Source organism: Podarcis melisellensis (assembly GCF_964234715.1).
Source record: "Podarcis melisellensis genome assembly, chromosome: Z".
NCBI lineage: Eukaryota > Metazoa > Chordata > Lepidosauria > Squamata > Lacertidae > Podarcis > Podarcis melisellensis.
In genome coordinates, this window is record NC_138547.1 from 1,696,365 (window position 1) to 1,717,249 (window position 20,885).

The window sequence follows — 20,885 nt, forward strand, 5'->3', positions numbered from 1 at the left end:
GCACATTTTCGCACCGCAGGCGTGGACGTGCGCTACCATCGCAGTCGACCTGGACGCGGTGCGACGCGCGTTGCAAAGGGATCAGTTTGCACAGTCCAAGATGGAGGAGCTACGCGGAGGGTCGCGAGACAACGATGAGTTCCAATTGCAAGATGGACTTTTGACTCGTAAGGGTGCCCTTTACGTGCCCACCGACGATCTTCGAGCCAAGGTTCTGCAACAATTGCATGACGCCCCTAGTGCAGGCCATTTCGGCAAAGAGAAGACGATGGAGTTGGTGGCTAGAGACTTTTGGTGGCCCCAGATGAGAGGAGAGGTGGCGGACTACGTCGCCAGGTGTGATATCTGCCAGAGGTCCAAACCAGTGCACCAGAAGCAGGCGGGATTGCTAGAACCGCTGGAGACACCGCAGCAACCGTGGGAGAGGGTAGCGTTGGACTTTGTTACGGACCTACCCAGCTCCAGAGGTAAGACGGCGGTGTTAGTGGTGGTGGACTTGTTCACCAAGATGGCGCATTTCATCCCTTGTGCCAAGGTGGCGACGGCAGAACAGACCGCAAAGCTCTTCATCGATCACGTCTTCAGAGTGCATGGACTTCCGCAGTCCGTCTTGTCCGACAGGGGGCGCCAGTTTGTTTCCACTTTCTGGCGAAAGCTTCTGGGCATCTTGCACGTCAAAATCAACCTGACATCGGCGAGACATCCACAAACCAACGGTCAAGCGGAGAGGGTCAACGCGATCATGCAGCAGTACCTGCGGTGCTACGCCAACCAGCGACCTGCGGCGTGGGTGGACTATCTGCCGATGGCTGAATTCGCCTACAACAACACGAAACACGCATCCACCGGGGTGACGCCTTTCTTCGCGAACAATGGCCGTCATCCCAGAACCTTCCCGAGATTTGCGGCACCAGGAGGGGGGGGGCCTCAAGATGCCGACCAGTTTGCAGCGGAGTTGCAAGAGGTGCACGAGGAGCTGCGGAGACATTTGGAGCTGGCAAAACAGGCGTATAAGGTGCAGGCCGATAAGCACAGGAGGGCGGGAGAGGACATCCAGATTGGGGACTGGGTGTGGTTAGCAGCCCACGCGATGCCGGCCAGGTCATTGGCCAAGAAGAAGTTAGGACACAGGCAGCTAGGGCCATATCAAGTTGAGGCTAAGATCAATCCGGTGGCTTTTCGTCTAGCCCTTCCGGAGGGTTCCAGGGTGCACCCGGTCTTTCATAGGTCGGTGCTCACTCCCTACAAAACCCCACACAGGTTTCAAGAGTCAGGAGCACTCCCAGAGCCACGTAGGAGGGCGCCTGAGGGGGGGGAATCGCCAAGACCAGAACCTCTTAACGAGGTCACAGAGATACTGGACTCGAGATGGGGGGAGGAGGGAGTTGAATATTTTCTAGCCAGGGAAGGCACTCCGGCCTCTGCCAATAGCTGGGTGCCGGGTTACGCGTTGGACGAACCCCTGTTGAAGGAGGAGTTCCATGCACTTTTTCCGCACAAGCCCATGCCCGAGGAGTATTTTGATGATTGGCTTTTCACGCCCACTTTGTCAGACAGCACGTTCGAGGGTTTCTCCTCACCCGAGGGCCATACGCCCGAAACAAGCCCGGCCAGGGATCCGAGACTGGGGGGGGAGGAGACAGGCCCTTGTTGGTGGGTGGATCAGCCAAGGGAGGCATGGAGTCAGAGATGGATGGTAGGTCCTTGGCAGGCAGCGCCAGGAGAAGCAGTGATGGAGGAAGAGACTGTGAGGTCTGTGGGTGGGGAACCCGAGTTCGAACACACATATACGGAGATGACAGAGGAGAACGTTGAAGTGGACAACTTGTATCCTGAACCGACCCCGGAAGAACCACGTTTTCCTCAACCTGCACCCGGCGAGCGGGAGGGGGGAAGGGGGGGCTTCGAGGGGGGGATGGATGTCAGGGTTTCTGGGAGAGAGGAGGAGATGACAGAGGAGACGGAGAGCGAGTGGGAGGAGGGGCAGAAGGATGAGGAAGAAGATGACGGAATTCTGAGGGAATCCACGAGTCTGAGCAGCGAGTCAGAGGATTCTCAAAAGGGGGTTACCTTAATCAAGCAAAAGGGAGGAGAAGGGAGAAGCGGAGAGGAGCCCAGTGGAAGACAGACGCAGCAAGAGGCGTCTCAGCCGGAACGGAGAAAAGGGGGTGGAGTCGTCAGCCTCTCGGAGGGAGCAGGATTAGGAGAGAACAGAGAAAGGGGGTTGGAGCAAGGTGTTCAGCCGGAAAGGGTGGAGAGCAGAACAAGGGGTGGTGTAGCGGTCGAAAGAAAGGTCAGCAGCAACGTACGCGCGCCAAGTTCAAACGTAGAGGCGCGCGGAAGTGGAGAGAGCTCAGGGGAGGAGCCCGGCCCTAAAGCCAGAAGGAGGGGGGAAGAGGCGGCAGAGGATTCAGCCTCAGGCGAGTCACGGAGAGAGGGAACCCAGGGGGGCAGGAAGACCCTGCAGAAAAGAAAGGAGAGGAAGAGGTGGTCTAGAGCCAGGCTATTAAGTTGGTGTGGAAGAGGGGAGGAGTCAGAGGGGACTTCAGCGGTCTAACGTGACAGACGTACGGCCACGATGCTGAACTGTACGAGAAGCAGAAAACTTCAATAAAGTTTTCCTGTAAATAAACTGCAACGGAGTGAGGTCTCTTGTGAGCTGGGACCCGTCCTGGGTGGCCGTGACAGCAAGTGAGAGATGAAGTAGAGGGAAAAGGAAGGAAGAAGGAGACAGAAGGGAAAACATTGAGTGAAGGAGGTAGGTTTTCCCAGTAGTGGTGTATGGAAGTGAGAGCTGGACCATAAAGAAGGCTGATCGCCAAAGAATTGATGCTTTTGAATTATGGTTCTGGAGGAGACTCTTGAGAGTCCCATGGACTGCAAGAAGATCAAACCGATCCATTCTGAAGGAAATCAGCCCTGAGTGCTCACTGGAAGGACAGATCCTGAAGCTGAGGCTCATGAGAAGAGAAGACTCCCTGGAAAAGAGCCTGATGCTGGGAAAGATGGAGGGCACAAGGCGAAGGGGACGACAGAGGATGAGATGGTGGGACAGTGTTCTCGAAGCTACCAGCATGAGTTTGACCAAACTGCGGGAGGCAGTGGAAGACAGAAGTGCCTGGCGTGCTCTGGTCCAGGGGGTCACAAAGAGTCAGACACAACTAAACAACAACAACATGAGAATAACTAACCAATAAACTGAAACTGGCACGGGGACAAATAGAAGAAGACGCCTTCACCCCAGCATGGTTCCTCTTTATCACATACACAGCCCAACAAGACAACGACAAGTATCCGCCGACGGCATACAAATCAATCTGGCTAACCTAATCCAAACACACACACAACAAATCTCACTACAGCCAACCAAAGACAACGAACCAGTCCCTGAGCCAACCCCCAACCTCTCTCACCACCAAGAAATACAACAAGCAAAAACCCAAGTGACGCTGACACAAGACCCCACACATACACTAAGTAGAAGAATAGAAGCTTTGCCACCTGACCCCACCCAACTCACCACTGCCGCCCCCTCTTTCCCTCCTAACCTAATACTTCATGCAACATTAATGAAACTGATCTGTAGAAAACACAACTTGAAAAAAGAGACAATGCACATATTTTTGTAAACCAAGAAATATTTAATAAAAATATATTTTTTATTAAAAAAAACAAAAAATATTTCTTGTTAATGGTCTCTTCTGGCTTTGGAGGCACCAATACAGCTCCTTGTCAAGGGTTCAAGGGAGCCTAGGTATGCCTCTGGGTGGGGGGGGGGCACAGACTGAATTTGGAGGTGTCCACAGTCAGTTTATAGTGAGTGGAGACTTCCCAAACTAGGGAACCTTTCATTCCTGTCCCCTGGTTATGTGCTTATCACCATCACCCATTCTTCCATTATGACTTCCCTCAAAGAATTCTGGAATTGTAATTTCATGTGTATGTGAAGAATTCATTCATTCATTCATTCTCTCTCTCTCTCTCTCTCTCTCTCTCTCTCTCATCCCAGCTCAGAACTACATTCTCTGTAGATTCCTGAGCAGGTCGGTGGGGTGTAGCCAATACTAGTCCTACTCAGAGTAGACCCATTGCAAAGAGTAGGCCCATTTGTCTTAATGGGTCTACTTTGAGTAAAAGTTACTTGAAGACAAAACAAAGCGTTGTGCTCACACATCACTGAACACAAATTCATGGAGTCACACAGCATGAACCGGCACGACACCCGTCCCTGCCTGTATTATAGAAGGACTCCTGCTGCGTAGAAGATATGCTGGCAATCAGAACCAGGAATGGACGGACTTGCCTACTTTGGTTTCTCCTGGCTTCTCGTTTTAGCCATCTTCACCATATCGTTGCATCAGTTTTCAACTTAAAAAAACACAACTATTTTAAAAAATTGTTTTAAATGTCCCCTAATTCCCTATTACAATGCATATGTTAATTTTCACTAATATTTTATCCACACTTTCCCCCAATACATACTGTTTTGGAGGCAGGCATTGAAGAACTGCATCATGAATTTTGGAGAAGAACAGATTTCAAAGCTGTATTTCATTACAAATATTGTATTGAGACCTGAGCATTAAATAGGTCTGCATTAATGCAAACAAAACCAAATCTCACTCTCCCGTTCCCAAATCACTGTTCAGGACCCAGAGCCAGACTTCTGGGAAGGCAGCATGGAAGGTCAGTCAACCTTGCTGAGATAATTGAGGTGATTAACGATAGCTACTGTCTATTGTATTATCTCTGATGAGCAGAGATAACAGGGATTAACTTCCAAATGCACTGGAAGGATAACTCCCCACCATGGAACCAATAAACCTACGAGGAACACAGACAGGATGAGTGACCAAAGAGTGGAAGAACCATAAAGGTAAAGGTAAATTGGCTTTATTGCCTCGCTTTATTGGCCAAGGGAGCCAGTTTACAGCTTCCGGGTCATGTGGCCAGCATGACTAAGCCGCTTCTGGCGAACCAGAGCAGCGCATGGAAACGCCGTTTACCTTCCCACCGGAGCAGTACCTATTTATCTACTTGCACTTTGATGTGATTTCGAACTGCTAGGTTGGCAGGAGCAGGGACCGAGCAACGGGAGCTCACCCCATCATGGGGATTCGAACCGTGACCTTCTGATCGGCAAGTCCTAGGCTCTGTCCCTTGGAAGAACCATAACTTTGCCCAAATACCACATAATAGCCCTAGAGGTCAGTCCTTAGGGCAATGACCAGCAAAACCAATTTTCTTCAATTATTTTTGAAACTCCTATAAAATACTACTAAGACTATCTCACTGTCAGTTAAAATGTTCATTTGAAATACGGCCCGGCGGTTGGCTTACGAGGAGACATCATTAAGGGGCTAAAAATGAATAAAGTAAGAAGCATGCTCTTAAGATACATACTGAATGAAGTTTTTCAAACAGCTAAGAGATTCTCCAACTCTGGGAAATTCTTATCTCATTGTGCTCTATTCCTAATTCTCCATCTCACTGGCGAATGTGCTGTTTATAATGTGAAACTACATGGTTGCCTGCTGTGGGAATTTGAGGCATGAAATCTCAGATAAACAAGAAGTGTGTAGATTTCTGAGAGAGTACCCAGGGTGGTGAAAAATACCCCATTGACTATCACTGTTGTACAGAAATTATTTGATGAACAATTGGAAGAAATTAGAGCAGAGAGATGTAAAATGTTTAACAAAAATGCCCTGGACAAAGCTGAGGCCAGATAAGTTACAGAGTACTTGGGGGCAGGGGGAAATACTGATGGAGAATTGCCAGAAGAGGAAAATGGAATGGTAAAATTAGAGGCAATAGATGATGAAATTGAGAGGACCTCCATAAAGATGCCTGAAGGAGTGAGAGAGCTAAATGCTGGAGGAGGGGAAGGTATTTAGGGATGAAGAGACTAAGAAATATCCTGAGCTGGCAGTTGAGAAAGAAAGGATTCTACATTCAATTTGGATTGAATTTAGAAGAAAAAGCTATTAAGCCTCTTGCAACATTTTTGGGAAAGGAATGGCAAATGAGGAAATGGAAACCATGTTTATATATATATATAAATGGATGAAAAACCATGGCCAACAGGAAATGCATTTGGAAGATAGGGATCTGGGTGTGAATTAATGACTTTACAATAAGTAAATAATTATGGATCATTGTCTTAATACATAACAACAGTAAATAAACCCTTGAGGGAATAAAGAACACAGACTGAATGTTTCTTAATCTTGAAGGTAAAGTTGTGATGTTGGATTGGAGGAAGACTATTGTTGACTTTTATCCATAAAATGAGAGCCAGTGTGGTGTAGTGGTTAAAAGCGGTGGACTCGTAATCTGGGGAACCGGGTTCGCTTCCCCGCTCCTCCGCATGCAGCTGCTGGGTGACCTTGGGCCAGTCACACTTCTCTGAAGTCTCTCAGTCTCAACTCAACTCACAGAGTGATTGTTGGGGAGGAAGGTAAAGGAGAATGTTAGCCGCTTTGAGACTCCTGAAGGGGAGTGAAAGGCGGGATATCAAATCCAAACTCTTCTTCTAATAATAATAATAATAATTAGAGAACCTCTTTTGGACTCCTTGCCTCAAAAGAAAAATTAATAAACCTGAGATGCCCAGTCAGGAGACTGGAAAACATCACTTAGCAGAGGGAGGATCAGCTGCATTGAGCACTCAGCTGTTTTGAAAAACTCTTGTATATATAATTGGCAGAGGGATAACAGGAAGTCCTTTTTACTTATTTCTTTTTTTAAAAAAAATCATATTTTCCCCCTTTTGTACTCCTTCATTATTTCCTTTAATACCCTTATATTTTTGGTTACAGATAGGTTACAGATATTTTTGTTCTGTTTCCTTTTCCTTTTTCTGCTTTGATTTTGGGTTCGCTCTGCTTTGATTTTGTAATGTTTTGTGTTGTCCTCTACTCAGGGTTAAGGAGGGGTTAACATGCATATGAAGGTGATGGATAGATGACAGTGCGTGACAGGTAGGGAGGTGAAGATCTCCCAGGGTGGAAGGATGGGAGAAGCAAGAGAATCTCCCAGGTGAGAGCTGAGAGGGTTCGACTCTCTCTGTGTAGGACAAGTTAAGATTTACCTGTGAAAGAGGACTTTGTATTTCTTTTTTTCTTCTTTCTCTGTTTTTGTTTTTGTTTAAATAAGTTCGCTTTGTATTGTAATGTACTATGAAAGGTCTTAATAAAATCTTTTACAAGAAGGAGAAAAGGACCCAGAGCCCTGCAAGTATCTTGTGTGATGGTTTCAAGCTGACTTCTGGCACAATATTAGGATAATGAATAAATGCAACAGAGCCTGGGAAAGCGTTTGCAAAGTTAGTAGAGCCTGGAGGTTCACTGCCAGATTTTCACAGCATTTGGGGATGAGTTTACTGCTAGGCTGAAAGTCACAGGGACATGTTGACTTCACTTTTGGAAACAGCTTTTGGACTATAGGAGAACAACACAAAGACCTCACCCACCTGGCCAGCAAACACAGCTGTAGCATCCAACCCCTTCCAGGCAGGTACCGCCATTCTGGCAAGGCTGGGAGGCACATTCCAAGATATCCAGCTCACAATGTTGCCCTTCAAAGCCTGTGTTGAGGCAGTCACACTGGTAGCTGAGGAAGAACAACAGCACAGAGCCATGATTCATGGTTAGGGAGCCTTTGCCACCACCCATGGAGAAAGACCCTTTTCGGGAAATGCTGGAAGATTCTGGACAGATGAAAGGAAGTACAGTGGTACCTCTGGATGAGAATGGGATCCATTCTGGAGCCCCGTTCGCATCCAGAAGCAAATGCAACCCACATCTGCACGTGCACAGTTTGCGATTCGCCACTTCTGCGCATGTGCATGACATCATTTTGACCGCCTGTGCATGCGCAAGTGGCGAAACCCGGAAGTAATACTCTCCATTACTTCCGGGTTGCCGCAGCGATGTTGGACTAGATGGGCCACTGGCCTGATCCAGCAGGGTCTTTTTAGGTTCTTATGTCTTCTACATTATGCAATTCCACATTTCAGTTCTTGAGAACTCAGGAGTAAATAGTTGTGGTCTTCATTCCAAATAAAGTGGGCCTTGCAACTAGGGAGGGGAGCCCCTGCCCATTTTTGTTTCTCTCCATTTCTTAATTTTGCAGCCTGAAATTCAGTTGTCCACATCTCCACATCAGTTTGAGATTTATTTATTTGCTGCATTTTTTTAAAAGGTCTTCATGAAATTTCATCAGCATTTGGTTCAGATTTCTCCAACTGTACATATTTTTGAATAGAATTTTGCCCACAACATGCATTTTTGCAAAGCAGTTCCCCTTAATAGCACATATTTTTGAAGACTATTTTCAGTAATATATGCATTGATAGGCACACTTTTCCAAAGCATATGCATTCTTGTTCACATTACTATGAACCTCAGTTTGCAAATTGTATTGGAAAGTGTGAATTAGGGAGTTTCACCTATAAATGAGAACTGAATTGAATTTCCCTCCATCCTTACCTGCAGCAAAATATCACAGCATAGACTGTTGCTGTTGCTGTTGCTGAGTCCATGCATTGCCAGCCTCCTCCAGCCCAGCTTCCCCTTCTCTCTCCCCCACCCCCACCCCACAGAGAATTATTCAATATTCCACAGAACCCGAACAAGCTCAACCCCCATTGGGCCATTCAGAGTGATTTCCCCACCATCACCTTTGTACTACTGCAAACCTTAAAGGTAAAGGTAAAGGGACCCCTGACCATTAGGTCCAGTCGTGGCTGACTCTGGGGTTGCGGCGCTCATCTCGCTTTATTGGCCAAGGGGGCCGGCGTACAGCTTCCAGGTCACATGGCCAGCATGACTAAGCCGCTTCTGGTGAATCAGATCAGCGCACAGAAACGCCTTTTACCTTCCCGCCGGAGCGGTACCTATTTATCTACTTGCACTTTGACATGCTTTTGGACTGCAAGGTTGGCAGGAGTAGGGACTGAGCAACGGGAGCTCACCCTGTCGTGGGGATTCGAACCGCCAACCTTCTGATCAGCAAGTCCTAGGCTCTGTGGTTTAACCCACAGCGCCACCCGCTTGCAAACCTCAGGGTCTCCTCAAGCCTCCCTGTTCTGCTGGAGGTGGTAAACTATGTCATTCTCCCCCTGAAGAGGGGAATTCATTTATGTTAAGGGGTTCCTCATATATGTCTACTGTTTGAGAAAGTTCTTCTGATGTGTTATGTGAGGATAAAAATGGTTCCCACTCCAGCATCATCTGCATCAAAAGCAGATAAGGCAAGTACCATATTTTTTGCTCTATAAGACTCACTTTTTCCCTCCTAAAAAGTAAGGGGAAATGTGTGTGCGTCTTATGGAGCGAATGCCAGCTGCGCAGCTATCCCAGAAGCCAGAAAAGCAAGAGGGATTGCTGCTTTCACTGCTCAGCGATCCCTCTTGCTGTTCTGGCTTCTGAGATTCAGATTTTTTTTTTCTTGTTTTCCTCCTCCAAAATCTAGGTGCGTCTTGTGGTCTCGTGCATCTTATAGAGCGAAAAATATGGTAATTCAGTCTGTGCACAAACCAGATGACAATCTGGGTCTCTTGGAAATAAAAATAAGAACTTTGGGGGAGACAGAGATGGCTTTTGCCCTCAAGGGGTGTTAGACACTGCCTTCCATGCCCCACCCTCCTGCTGCAGAACCTTCATGGTGGAGGTCCTGGCAGATAAGCAGTGACACATTTCTGGGCTTTTGAGTCTAGGCATAAAAAGGGGGTGCTTAATATTGCCTTTTACTGCATTTTACTTATATTGCAGGGGGCTGGACTACATGACCCTTGGGGTCCCCTCCAGCTCTACCATTCTATAATTCTATTGAGTCAGACCACTGGGCACCCTCTAGCTCAGCATGATCTGCAATGACAAGAAGCAGCTGTTTGGCGCTTCAGACAGAAGTCTTTCCCAAACCTACCTGGAAATTTCATGGGTTGGGACCTTTTACATGGAAAGCAGGTGCTCTATCACGGAGCAATTTTTATTTCCCAATTGACAACATCCCAGAATAATACCTTCAGCTCTGGGGGCAACTTTTGAGTGTCATCAGTTGATCTAACGGCAAGCTTTACACTCAGCTAACTTTCTTCTGCTATATTTTAAATGAATTGTTGAATTGTTAGTGCTGCAGTGGCAATACTAAGAATTACTATTATACCGTACACTTGAGTTTAGACAGTTTCTTTTCTGCAAACGCAATTTAGCCACAAATGCATCTGTGGAAACCATGGTATATACTGTAGGTAACCTGGTGGGGGGAAGGTTGGGAGATAACGGGAGCCATATCAAATCCTGCTGGGTGAAGCCAGAGCCACTCACCTGTTGATGAGGTCGAGGCACCTTCCCCCATTGAGACACGGGTGGCTCTGGCACTCATTGACGTCCACCTCACACTGTGCTCCCTCATACCCAGGTGTACACGAGCAGGTGAAGAACCCAACATGGTCACTGCAGGTGCCGCCGTTCCAGCAAGGGCCCGACTCACATTCATCAACCTCCACTTCACAGTTCACACCTTTGTTGGAAGAGCAGAAGAAAGAATGGTGAATTGACAGGAATATTTAGACTTTTAATTTTTTCAGTGCTTTGGAACTTTTACTTCCTTGTTCACTTTACAGGAGAACAGAAGCCCAACAAGTTTGAAGGGACATAGGAAGCTGCCTTTATGCTGGGTGAGACTACTGCCTCATGTAGCTCAGTATTGTTTACTCTGACTGGCAGTGGGTCTCTGCAGATTCTCAGGCAGAAGTCCTTTCCCACCCCACCCCACAGGAGAGGCCAGAGTTGAATCTGGCAGCAGGTGCTAGGCCACTTGTCAGGGAACTGCCATCAGCTCAGAGGTGAGAGATGGAAGGGCAGTTGTGTTATAGGGAGCCTCCGAAAATCTTGCAAAGCAGTTCCTCTTCCGGGGAGGAGGAAAGCCCCACCTCCAGTAGAGAAGAGGTGCGGGGACCAGGGGATGCTAGGGAGAGTCTCAACACTGAGCCTGAGCAAACCGGAGAGGCGGGAAGTACACCCCTGCCAGCACCCATTCTGCGCAGTAGGCTTTGGCGCACGGAGGGGCGGAAAAGGCTGGGGGCGACGCAACTTTTATGCTGGGCGAGGTACAAAGACCGACCACTCCCAGATTCTGCTAGCGATTGAGCCAGACATGAAAATACGACGCTCTTCGCTGTAAATAGTTTGCACCAAGAATAAAGCCTGGAAAAGACAGGTCGGAGTCTTGCCTGTTTACTCTCGAGCAACCACACCAGCATCTGACACCACTGAACTAGGACCCTTCCTCCAGAGCAATGTTCTAATGCCCCTTCAATGGCCAAGCCAGTTCAGCACTGTGCCATTACCTCCAACTTCAAAGGTGGGAAACTGAGCCCAAGAGAGGATTTGACTGGCTCAAGTTGTTGCAGGGGTGAAATCCAGGGAGCCACACCTACATGCTATGTGTGGGTGGTGCTTCCACTGATCCTCTCAGTCTGAGTGCACTGGAAACCCCAGCATGGACCTGTCTGCTGCCAGGAGGGATGTCCATGCAGAAGTGAGGGTGCCCCCCCCATAAACTCCAACTGAGATGGGAGTTGTGTAGGAGTTACGGGGGTGCTTTGGGGTCTGTTTGGGATCCTGTAGTTTTCTCCCAGTTGTAGCTGCTGAGTGGAACTTTCCCCCCAGTCTAGCAATGTTGCAATAAAGTGAGGTTTTGTTTCAAGGCCTGACTATTTTCCCTCTGAACCCCCAACTCAATAATGAGGCAAGGTGCATCTTGGCCAAACTTTAAGATGGCCTTGAAAACACCCTAAGGGCTTGTCCACACTTCCACATTTTCCGCATGTTGTCTAGGAAGCATGTGTCTGAGCAGTTTTCTGCTTGTCCTTTGTAGGCTCTGTCCTTGCCTCTCTGCTTTCCCCTGGAAAAACTTCTCTTTAGCACTGAATCAGAGCAAACATCAATGTGGAGAAAACTCGATTGATATTTGCTGCGATTCAGAGGTAAACACTGGGTTTTCCCATGGCAAAGCGGCAGGACAAGTGGAATTGTGGATGAGCCCTAAGTCTTGGCTGTTTTATGGAAATGTTTTAATTGGTCTGCAGAGACTCTGGTGCAACATCTGTTTGCTTATGTTGTGGTTTTATGTGGGTTCTAAGCCGGCTCTTTTCATATGATGGCTATTTTTAAGTTTATTGGGTTTTTAAACAGTGAGTTCTTTTGGAATTGCTCACTGAATGTTGTTTAGTATTTATTTGCCACTTTCCAATCTGCCACATTTTACTGAGAAAGCAGAATAAAAATCTTATAAATCAATGCATTTCATTACTATTTCTTTAAAAACAGTGCTTTTGTCTAACCAGTCATTAAGAATATTAAAGCAGTGTATGAAAGACAAAAGTGCACAACACATTACATGTGAATGTGCGTGCTTGAGTGTCTGTGTTTAATTGCTTCTTCATTATTGCTTTTCTTTTTAAAATTTTAGCTGCTTCTATTTTATCTGTAAGATGCCTTGAATCCCAATCTCAGGGAAAAGGCAGGAGATGATGACGATGATGTTGTTGTTGATGATGATACAATAACATACACCAGCACAGTTTCTAATCTCCACCATGACTGAACAAGTGTCGCAGCCAATACTGGGACTCAGGTGGGTGATTCAGGTGGGCAAATAGGCCCCTGTTCTTTCTAGAAACACTTCCGGAGGTTTTTGGTTACCCATTGCAAAGCAGCAACCATTTAGATGCTTCTGCAGACTTAGTGAGACGCTAAGGAGCTGAACAGCTATTTGCAGGTTTGGGGGAAGGCCCACAAAATATAAGAGGGGTTCTGATGTAGGCTGCCCTGTCTCTGGCATCAAGAGCTGCTGTGGTTTAGCATCAGGCCTGAGCATACATCTCTACACTGGCACCTGCCAGTCCACCTAATCCTAGTTTCTGGCAGAGTTCTGCTTCACAGCAGTCGTGGCTATGCTTAATCCACAAGGAATGTGCAGGCCCCCTAATCTGGTGGATCAAGAGCTGTCGAACATTCAGCAAACTTCCTTGCATCCCATCTTGCCAAAGAAGGCTCAGCCCATGCCGGCCAAATGTCCGTGGCCACAACCCCATGTTTGTTGTGGGGGCATGCGAAGTGTGACTGGGTGGCATATGGATGTCGGACAAGGCTATGGCCAGGTGTCAACACACAGCATGCTTCAGTCACCAGGGAGGAGGTGGCCGTAGAAAAGGGAACCTTCTCTTGCCATTGCCAAATCACGCTACATTTCAGCCAAATTTAAGCTTGTGGGTCTGAATATTTTTGGACACATTTGTTTCAAAACGCTGTTTGCCTCCCATCCAAGCAGCAATTGCCTCGTTTGAGATGTCAGATATGCAAGTATTTTTAATCATCATGTTGCAAGTCTAACTACACAATGGTCAAAGAGCAGCATCAAGGGAACAACGCCCTCTCCTCCCCACAAGTCCCAGGCTTTGAATGACTCCCACCCCCCTCTCACATTCACACACACTTTCCATTCCTATGGCAGATGCAAAGTTTGGCCACAGAATCAAGAGAGTTGAATAAATCCAGTGCTGGATAATCCCTAACAAATGTCCGTCCGGACTCAGCCTGAAACCCCCTCTCCCATGTAAATTGGTTCCACTTGTTCCTCCTAATAGTCAAGCACAATCAACTCTCCTCTAGCTGAAGTTCCACCATAGACCTTCCTTCTGGGGCCATACCACAAGTCCTTACCTTCGTCTTTGCAAAGGCCATTCAGGAATTTGAAACATAGGGATAACATCCACTTTAAAAATAGCTCAGTGCCCTCCTGCTGCACCAAGCTTGGACAACAAAAGGGCATTGAGAACCATTCTTGCCCAATGCTTCCTGCCCCTCCCCTGCAGGCTTGACGAAAGGTACAGCCCAGCATCTTCGGATGGAAGGCCAGTTTCCCCAGCTTGGTGCCCCCTCCAGGTGCTTTGGACTAAGGCCCACATCAGCTCCAGCCAGAAGGGCTGTACTTTTACCAGCCCCAAACTCATATAGCCAAGCTGGCAGAGGGGCACCAGGCTGGTGAAAGCATTGTTGCTTCTGTTTTGTGGGCTGCCTTTTTTGTCTGTCTGTCTGTCTGTCTGTCTGTCTGTCTGTCTGTCTGTTGCATTAATACCCCACCTTTTTCTCCAAAGGAGTTCAAGGTGGGGTACATGGTTGTCCCTCTCCTCATCTAATCCCCACAACAACCCTGTGATTTAGGTTATACTGCGATATCTTTTTTGAAAAGATATCTATCTATATTCTGCAAATTAGATGATTTACGTAGATAGATAGAAAGATAGATAGATAGAGAAACTACAAATACGGAAATATTTAAATGCTTCTTTGATGGTCTTTGGTTCCTCCTCCCGCACTTGCCACCCTCTCCTGCCACACCCTCTGAGAACCCCCTGCTCTAACCACTACACCACACTGTCTTTGATTCTGATGATCCAAAGTGGCTGAGGGGTGGGCAGCTGTCCTTTGTTTTTTAAAGCATTTGCCACGTTTGCTTCTGTACCTTCCAGGCATCCTTACCCATTTTTGTTCTCAAAATGCTACCTACTCATCCTGAGTCAGGGTGGGAGGGTGCAGAGAAAGAAAAGGTGGAAACCAGAAATCTACTTAAAGGGAATGAAATCAAAATGGATGGCATTTCATTCTCTCCCCCCCCCCTCAATTTTCTCAAATTCCTCCCGTCGTTCTCCTTGAGTAGAGAAGACTTTTCACTGCCAAGAAAGCGTTTGCCTCCCACATCACTGGGGGCAGGGTGTGTGTGACTGAGAAGCAGCAGAAAGGCAATCTGATGCTGCTACAGCCCCCCCTCTGCCCACCCACCCTGTCCCATCCCACTATCTTCAGCCAGTCACCCTGACATTCCTTCACAGCAATGTAACTCCTGTAACAGCCCCTGCTGTTTATTCCGCAAGGAAGAACAAGGTCAGAAAGAGCGTCTGTGTGCTGGCTGGTACCAGGTACAGGCGGGGGCACTTGGGACTGGATTCCACCCTGATAGCAGAGGTGGGGGTGCAGACACTGAGAAAAGACCCTTGTGGGAGCTGCTTCAGCACAAAGCTGGCAAATGGGGAGTGAATCAGGGCTCATTGAGATGGTTTGGTGTCACAGAACAATCTGAGCTGTAGAAAGGAATTCAAGAGCCCCCGGAACTGCCCATCCTGAAGATATTGGCTGGCTTGAGTATTCACAACAGGGATGGATGGCCAACTTGGGGGCCTCCTGCACTACAACTCCCATCAGCTCCAGCAGACAGAATGGGATGATGGGAATTGTAGTCCAGCAACAACATCTACCCTCCAGGAGTCACCACATTGGCTACCTGGGACTGAAGACATTTCTGATCACAGATGCCCCCTATGACAAACCATTCTGCTCTCTGCTTCATCATCCTAGGACCACCATCCATGTATAACTAAGTTGCGGCTGTTAATTACCCACCCTTCACCCAAAGGTCCCATGGTGAGTTAAATAAGTTAAGTAGATAGACAGCAAGATGTTCTCCCTTGTGATCCTGCGGGAAGGTGCTGGTGACCCATGAAGTGCCCTTAGTGCACTGGGGGAACCTCAAAAATGGGGGAGTGAATGTGGCCCTCCAAGCTTCCCTGCCTGGCCCCTGGGACTCTCCCAAGGCCAAACGCCTCACTGGCCATGCCCCACTGCCTCTTTGAGTTGCATCCTCCTGTACAAAGGTAAAATGCACTACTGTTGCCCCACCCACTTTTGCATTTGGCATGTGCCCCTTCCCCTACAGTTGCCCCAAAGGAACACAGCCCCCAACCTGCAAGTAGTACCTGTGTAGCCAGGTAGGCACTGGCAAGCATAGTGGTCCATCAGGTTGAGGCAGGTGCTGTTGTGTTGGCAAGGCCGGGAGGCACACTCGTTGATGTCTATTTCGCAGCGGTAGCCCTGGAAGCCAGGCACACAGAAACAACTGTACTCGTTAGCCCTGTCCAGGCAGATGGCCCCGTTCTGGCACGGGCTAGAGGCACACTCGCCCACATCCTCCTCGCAGTGGGCACCGCTGTGGCCAGGTTGGCACCGGCAGCTGTACTCCCCAGCACTCTCCACGCAGGTGCCGTTGTTGCGGCAGGGCTGGCTGGAGCAAAGGGAAGGCCCAGCCTGGCAGCTGCCTCCGCTCGGGCACTGGCAGCCATACCCACCAGGCAGCTCCACACACTGCAAGTGAGGCTGCAGGCAAGGGCTGCTCTTGCACACCTCGCCTTCGCTGCTGCAGGAGAGACCTGCCAAGCCGGGCTGACAATGGCAGGTGTAGTTCAGGAGTCCAGGAGTCCCGCGGCAGATCCACTCAGGTAGGCAGGGGTGCCCGGCGCACACATCGTAGAGGTACTCGCAGTCTTTTCCCACATGGGCTGAGAGGCTCTGGGGACAGAGGCACCTGTAGCCATCTTCCAAGTCTTTACAGGTGCCTCCGTTCTTGCATGGAGATGAAGAGCAGACGCTGACCAGTTCGGAGGAGACAAGCCCTGGAGACAGTGAGGGGAGGCAAAGGCAACTGTGAGGCAGCTGGACAGCAGGTTTTGGCGCAGTGTGCAAATGTGCATGGTGCAAATGTGCTGCAAATCCTGGTGGGGAGCATTTTCTAGGGAAGGGCTGGGGGAGTGAGAGCTTGGTCCCTTGCTGTCTCCAGTAGCATTTGGGTGGATGCCTACATTGAAATTATTGGCAGCGCTGGTAGCAGTGGGGGAAGAGGCGAGTGAGGTCAAAGATGTGGAGAAGACAAGAGAAGAGGGTCCAAAGGGTTAAAACCAAAATGGCAAATTCCAGGAGGATTCCTGTATGCGACGACTTGTATTTTTGAGAGTAGGTATAAACCTTTTGCTACACATGCCACTTGTAGAGACAAGGGTATGATTCTGACCTTTGTGTGGCATGGAGGTGAGAGTGTTTGACTTGGACTTGGGAAACCCAGGTTCAAATCCCTACTCACTGGGCGACCTTGGGCCTGTCATGCTCTCTCAGCCTAACTTACAGGGTTGTTGCGAGGACAAAACAGGGAAGGGGCAGAAGTGGGTATGCTACCTTGAGCTGCTTCTGTACGGTTCTGGTTAAAGTAAAGGTAAAGGGACCCCTGACCATTAGGTCCAGGCGAGACCGACCCTGGGGTTGCGGCACTCATCTCACTTTATTGGCCGAGGGAGCCAGCATACAGCTTCCAGGTCATGTGGCCAGCAGGACTAAGTCGCTTCTGGTGAATCAGAGCAGCGCATGGAAACGCCGTTTACCTTCCCGCCAAAGAGGTACCTATTTATCTACTTGCACTTTGATGTGCTTTCGAACTGCTAGGTTGGCAGGAGCAGGGACCGAGCAACGGGAGCTCACCCTGTTGCAGGGATTCGAACCGCCGACCTTCTGATCGGCAAGACCTAGGCTCAGTGGTTTAACCCACAGCACCACCCGCATCCCACACACTTCTGGTCACCTCAAAAAGGATATTGTTGAGTTGGAGAAGCTTCAGAAAAGGGCAACCAAAATGGTCAAAAGAATGGAGCAGCCCTCCTATGAAGGAAGGTTGCATCATTTGGGACTTTTTAGTTTGGAAAAATGGTAAGAGATGACAAGATAGAAATTTATAAAAGTATGCATTGCATGGAGGGAGGATAAAGAGAAGTTTTTCTCCCTTTTGCCTAACACTAGAACATGTGGACACCCAATGAAGCTGAACGCTGGATGATTCAGGACAGATAAAAAAAAGTCATTCTTCACACAGCAGTTAAACTGTGGAACTCTCTCCCACAGGAGGCAACGATGGCCACAAATTTGGATGGCTTTAAATGAAGATTAAACTAATTCATGAAGGAGAGGGCTAGCTTCCAGGTTGGATTTGTGGGTGGGTGGTATACTAAGCAGATCCTTAATGATTTTTTTTTATTTAATAAACTTATATAACACTTTTTAAGCATTCCCTACCATCACCAAAGTGGTTTACCAGCCGCATGTCATATACATCCAACAAAACAAGGAAAGCAAAACCATAAAAATACTACACAAAAATCTCAAAACAATTTTTTGAAAACATTACTAAAAGCAAAGAGTGACAACCCTAATGCAGCAAAATGTAAAAGGATCACCATCGGGCAAAAAGTGGGGGAGGCTGTGGGATGCCAGAGTCCTTCACTAGAGAGGATGTTCATGAACATTTTTAAATGTCTTCGTTCATTGTTGGGGGCTTTGCAAATCCTCACTGCCCCTTCTCTTGAGAGGAGGAGCTGAAGGGCTCCCTTTGTCTGCCGTGCTGACACTTCTGTGTCACCCCAAAGATGGTCTGCATAGTCAACTGTGTGACACGTGTGCCACCCTCCTGGTTGTGTTTGCAGGGGGACCTGCCTGTGCAGATGCTTAGCCTTTCATGCACACACACACACACACCATTCCTGCCTGGTTTCAAGCCACATTCCTCCATGAGCTACCTTTCACCCTGTGGTGGGGGGGTTTCCAGGATGCAGGCTTCCGTTCCATCCCTCCACCCGGCCAGCCCAGCTCCATGTGACGCTGGGGAATGTGCTGCGCTCCACACAGCCCAGCGCACCCTTTTCATCAGCCCTTTTATTCTTGAATTCCCGCTCAGGCAGAAAAAACAGGAATGACGGAACATGCCTGGAATCCGCTGTGGCAATTAAGAGTGGGAAGCGCAGGCAAGCCTCTCTTAATGAGCAGCCAGGAAGCGCTTCGAACAGGCCTGCCCCAAAAGGCACTGGCTGCTGTTGCCATGGCAGACATAGCTGGATGGGGTGCACCTTGAAAGGACCCCCTGCTGCAGGTGGGAAAGCAGGTGCTGAGCTACACCTGCTGCTGGGTGAAGGCTGAAGCCAGAGAGGCCAGCAGTGGCATCCCCTGGATGCAAGTGGCCACGGGCACCTGTCAGAGGGCGGTTCTCTGTTTGAAGGGCTGCCCACTCCAAGCCCAGTTTGAAGATCTAGAGCCCTAGAGATCAGGGCCAGCTCACCCATGAGGCAAGGTGAAGCAACCGCCTCAGGCAGCAGGGTGCACAAAGGCAGCAGGTCCTGATGTAGATCTTTATCTCCCCCCCCCCTTTCCCCTGATGTAGATTTTCACTCACCCCTTCCTCCCTGGTGTGGAGGAGGGACACGACTTTGCGGTTTGCTCGGGTGCCAAACTGTCTTGAGTCAGGCCTGCCTACAGTTGCCCATCAATGGTGAGCGTCAGCAGGCTGAACAGGCCCACAGCTTGCCTGGTCACAGTCCTCCCCACTAGGGGAGATGTATTGCATTTCTGTCAAAATCACGTTGTTCTTTCTAAAACTGCATGTGCAAATCTGTCTTTTCAATGATACATTTTCTCTCTTTGGTGATGCATAACTGCTCCTCCAGCAGCCAGGATGGTTCAGGAAGGGAGAGGAAGGGGGCCCACCCAGCTACATCAGTGTCTAGTACCAGTCAGAGCAGCAGTGCCTGTATTCACCTTCCTAAAGCAGAGGGGTGCTTCTCCCCTCCCCCCCCGGGGCGTTCCGAGGGGGGACGGTCCACCCTTCCAAAGGGGCAGGGTGACGAAATGCCAACCCCTGATCGGCGGCACCCCCGGGGTGCGCCACACCCCACATGGGCGGTGCGCCACGCCCTCAGGACACGCACCACACCCCCAGGGACGAGTGCCGCTCCAGGTACAGAAGCAGGTTGCTTCGCCTCTGCCCCCCACCCCAACTTCACATCTTCTTAGTTGTAAGACCTAATCGCAGATATCAGGTCTGATTGTGATTATTCAGTGAGTTGGAAAAGTATGCTTTCCACAGCTTTAGGTGCTGCTGCTGCTGCTACGAACAGGTTCAGTCCCTCTGCTGAAATCCACCCCTGCATTGGGCAAATGCTGAGAGAAACTGCACTATTCGTTCACACATTCTGTTGCTGTTAAACAGGTTCCAGGCGGAGTCCTGGATTGGATCTAGCTTTGTTTAGCTCTGGCCAGAAGAGGGTGCAAGATGTACTCTTTAAGGTCTGGGCAGTGTGACTCAAGGTAAACCCCTACAAGCAATAGCACTGCAGAAACCATGCAGGGAGCAGAACCACAACCATAACCAAAAATCACATCCAGGGCCTGTGAGAAAAGCTTCTTCATTTGTCTCTACATTAGGCACACAGCACCCTGCAAATCCAAAGCCAGCTGCATACACAGCTCTCTCTCGGGAAGCAGCACTGAGGACTGTCAGGGACCATGGGAAATACATAAACAAAACACAATGAATAAAGTCACATCATAAATGCCCTGCTTTGTTCTTGAAATGAGATGTTTGCATCCGAGAACTCACCCTTTTCCATAAACTCTGCTTTCAGCCTTTGAAGTGGTCTGGCCTATGGGCTCAGGCTGTTATTTTATTAATGAGTGCCGTGAATACGTACCATGCATAATTGGCACAATGCCACAATTAGCCGCTGTTCCTTAAACGGCTCAGAGATGGGAAGTCTGCTGCATTAGGGATGTGATGTGTGGCCACCTTCTCCTGCATCAATGTGCACAGGATTTGTTTCTGCTGAGTCCTTCTCAGAGTGCCACCATCATCAGAAATTAAACGGGTGGCGGCAGGACAGGAGCCTACTTCTCTATGACCTACAGGGACTGGCAGCAGCGCTCCCCAGGGTTTCAGGAAGTGGTCCTACTGGGGGAGGCTGAGGGTGGAACCTGGGACCTTTCACACGCAAAGCGAATGATGCTCCTCTGCCACTGAAAGGTGTGTGTCAGGTTATTTTTTCACAGATCAGATGGGGAATGAGACTATCTTTTCAATACTGTAGATGAGTGATCAACTCCAGCATCTGGTTTAAAGTATGTGATAAATTTGGAAAGCGCTTTTAATTCTGTTCTTCTGTAGAGTTTTAATTG

The 20,885-nt window shown here is 48.7% G+C and overlaps 1 protein-coding gene across 1 annotated transcript in view; it reads right to left on the minus strand.

Moving 5' to 3' along the window:
• CRB2 (crumbs cell polarity complex component 2) overlaps positions 1-20,885 on the minus strand; it is a 70,065-nt gene that overhangs the window by 36,400 nt on the left and 12,780 nt on the right. Inside the window, exons 2-4 of the mRNA XM_081896296.1 lie at positions 15,824-16,516; positions 10,332-10,527; positions 7,475-7,614 (exon numbers count right to left, since the gene is read on the minus strand). Of these exons, the coding sequence (XP_081752422.1) occupies positions 7,475-7,614; positions 10,332-10,527; positions 15,824-16,516 (1,029 nt within the window). The remainder of the gene's footprint in view (positions 1-7,474; positions 7,615-10,331; positions 10,528-15,823; positions 16,517-20,885) is intronic.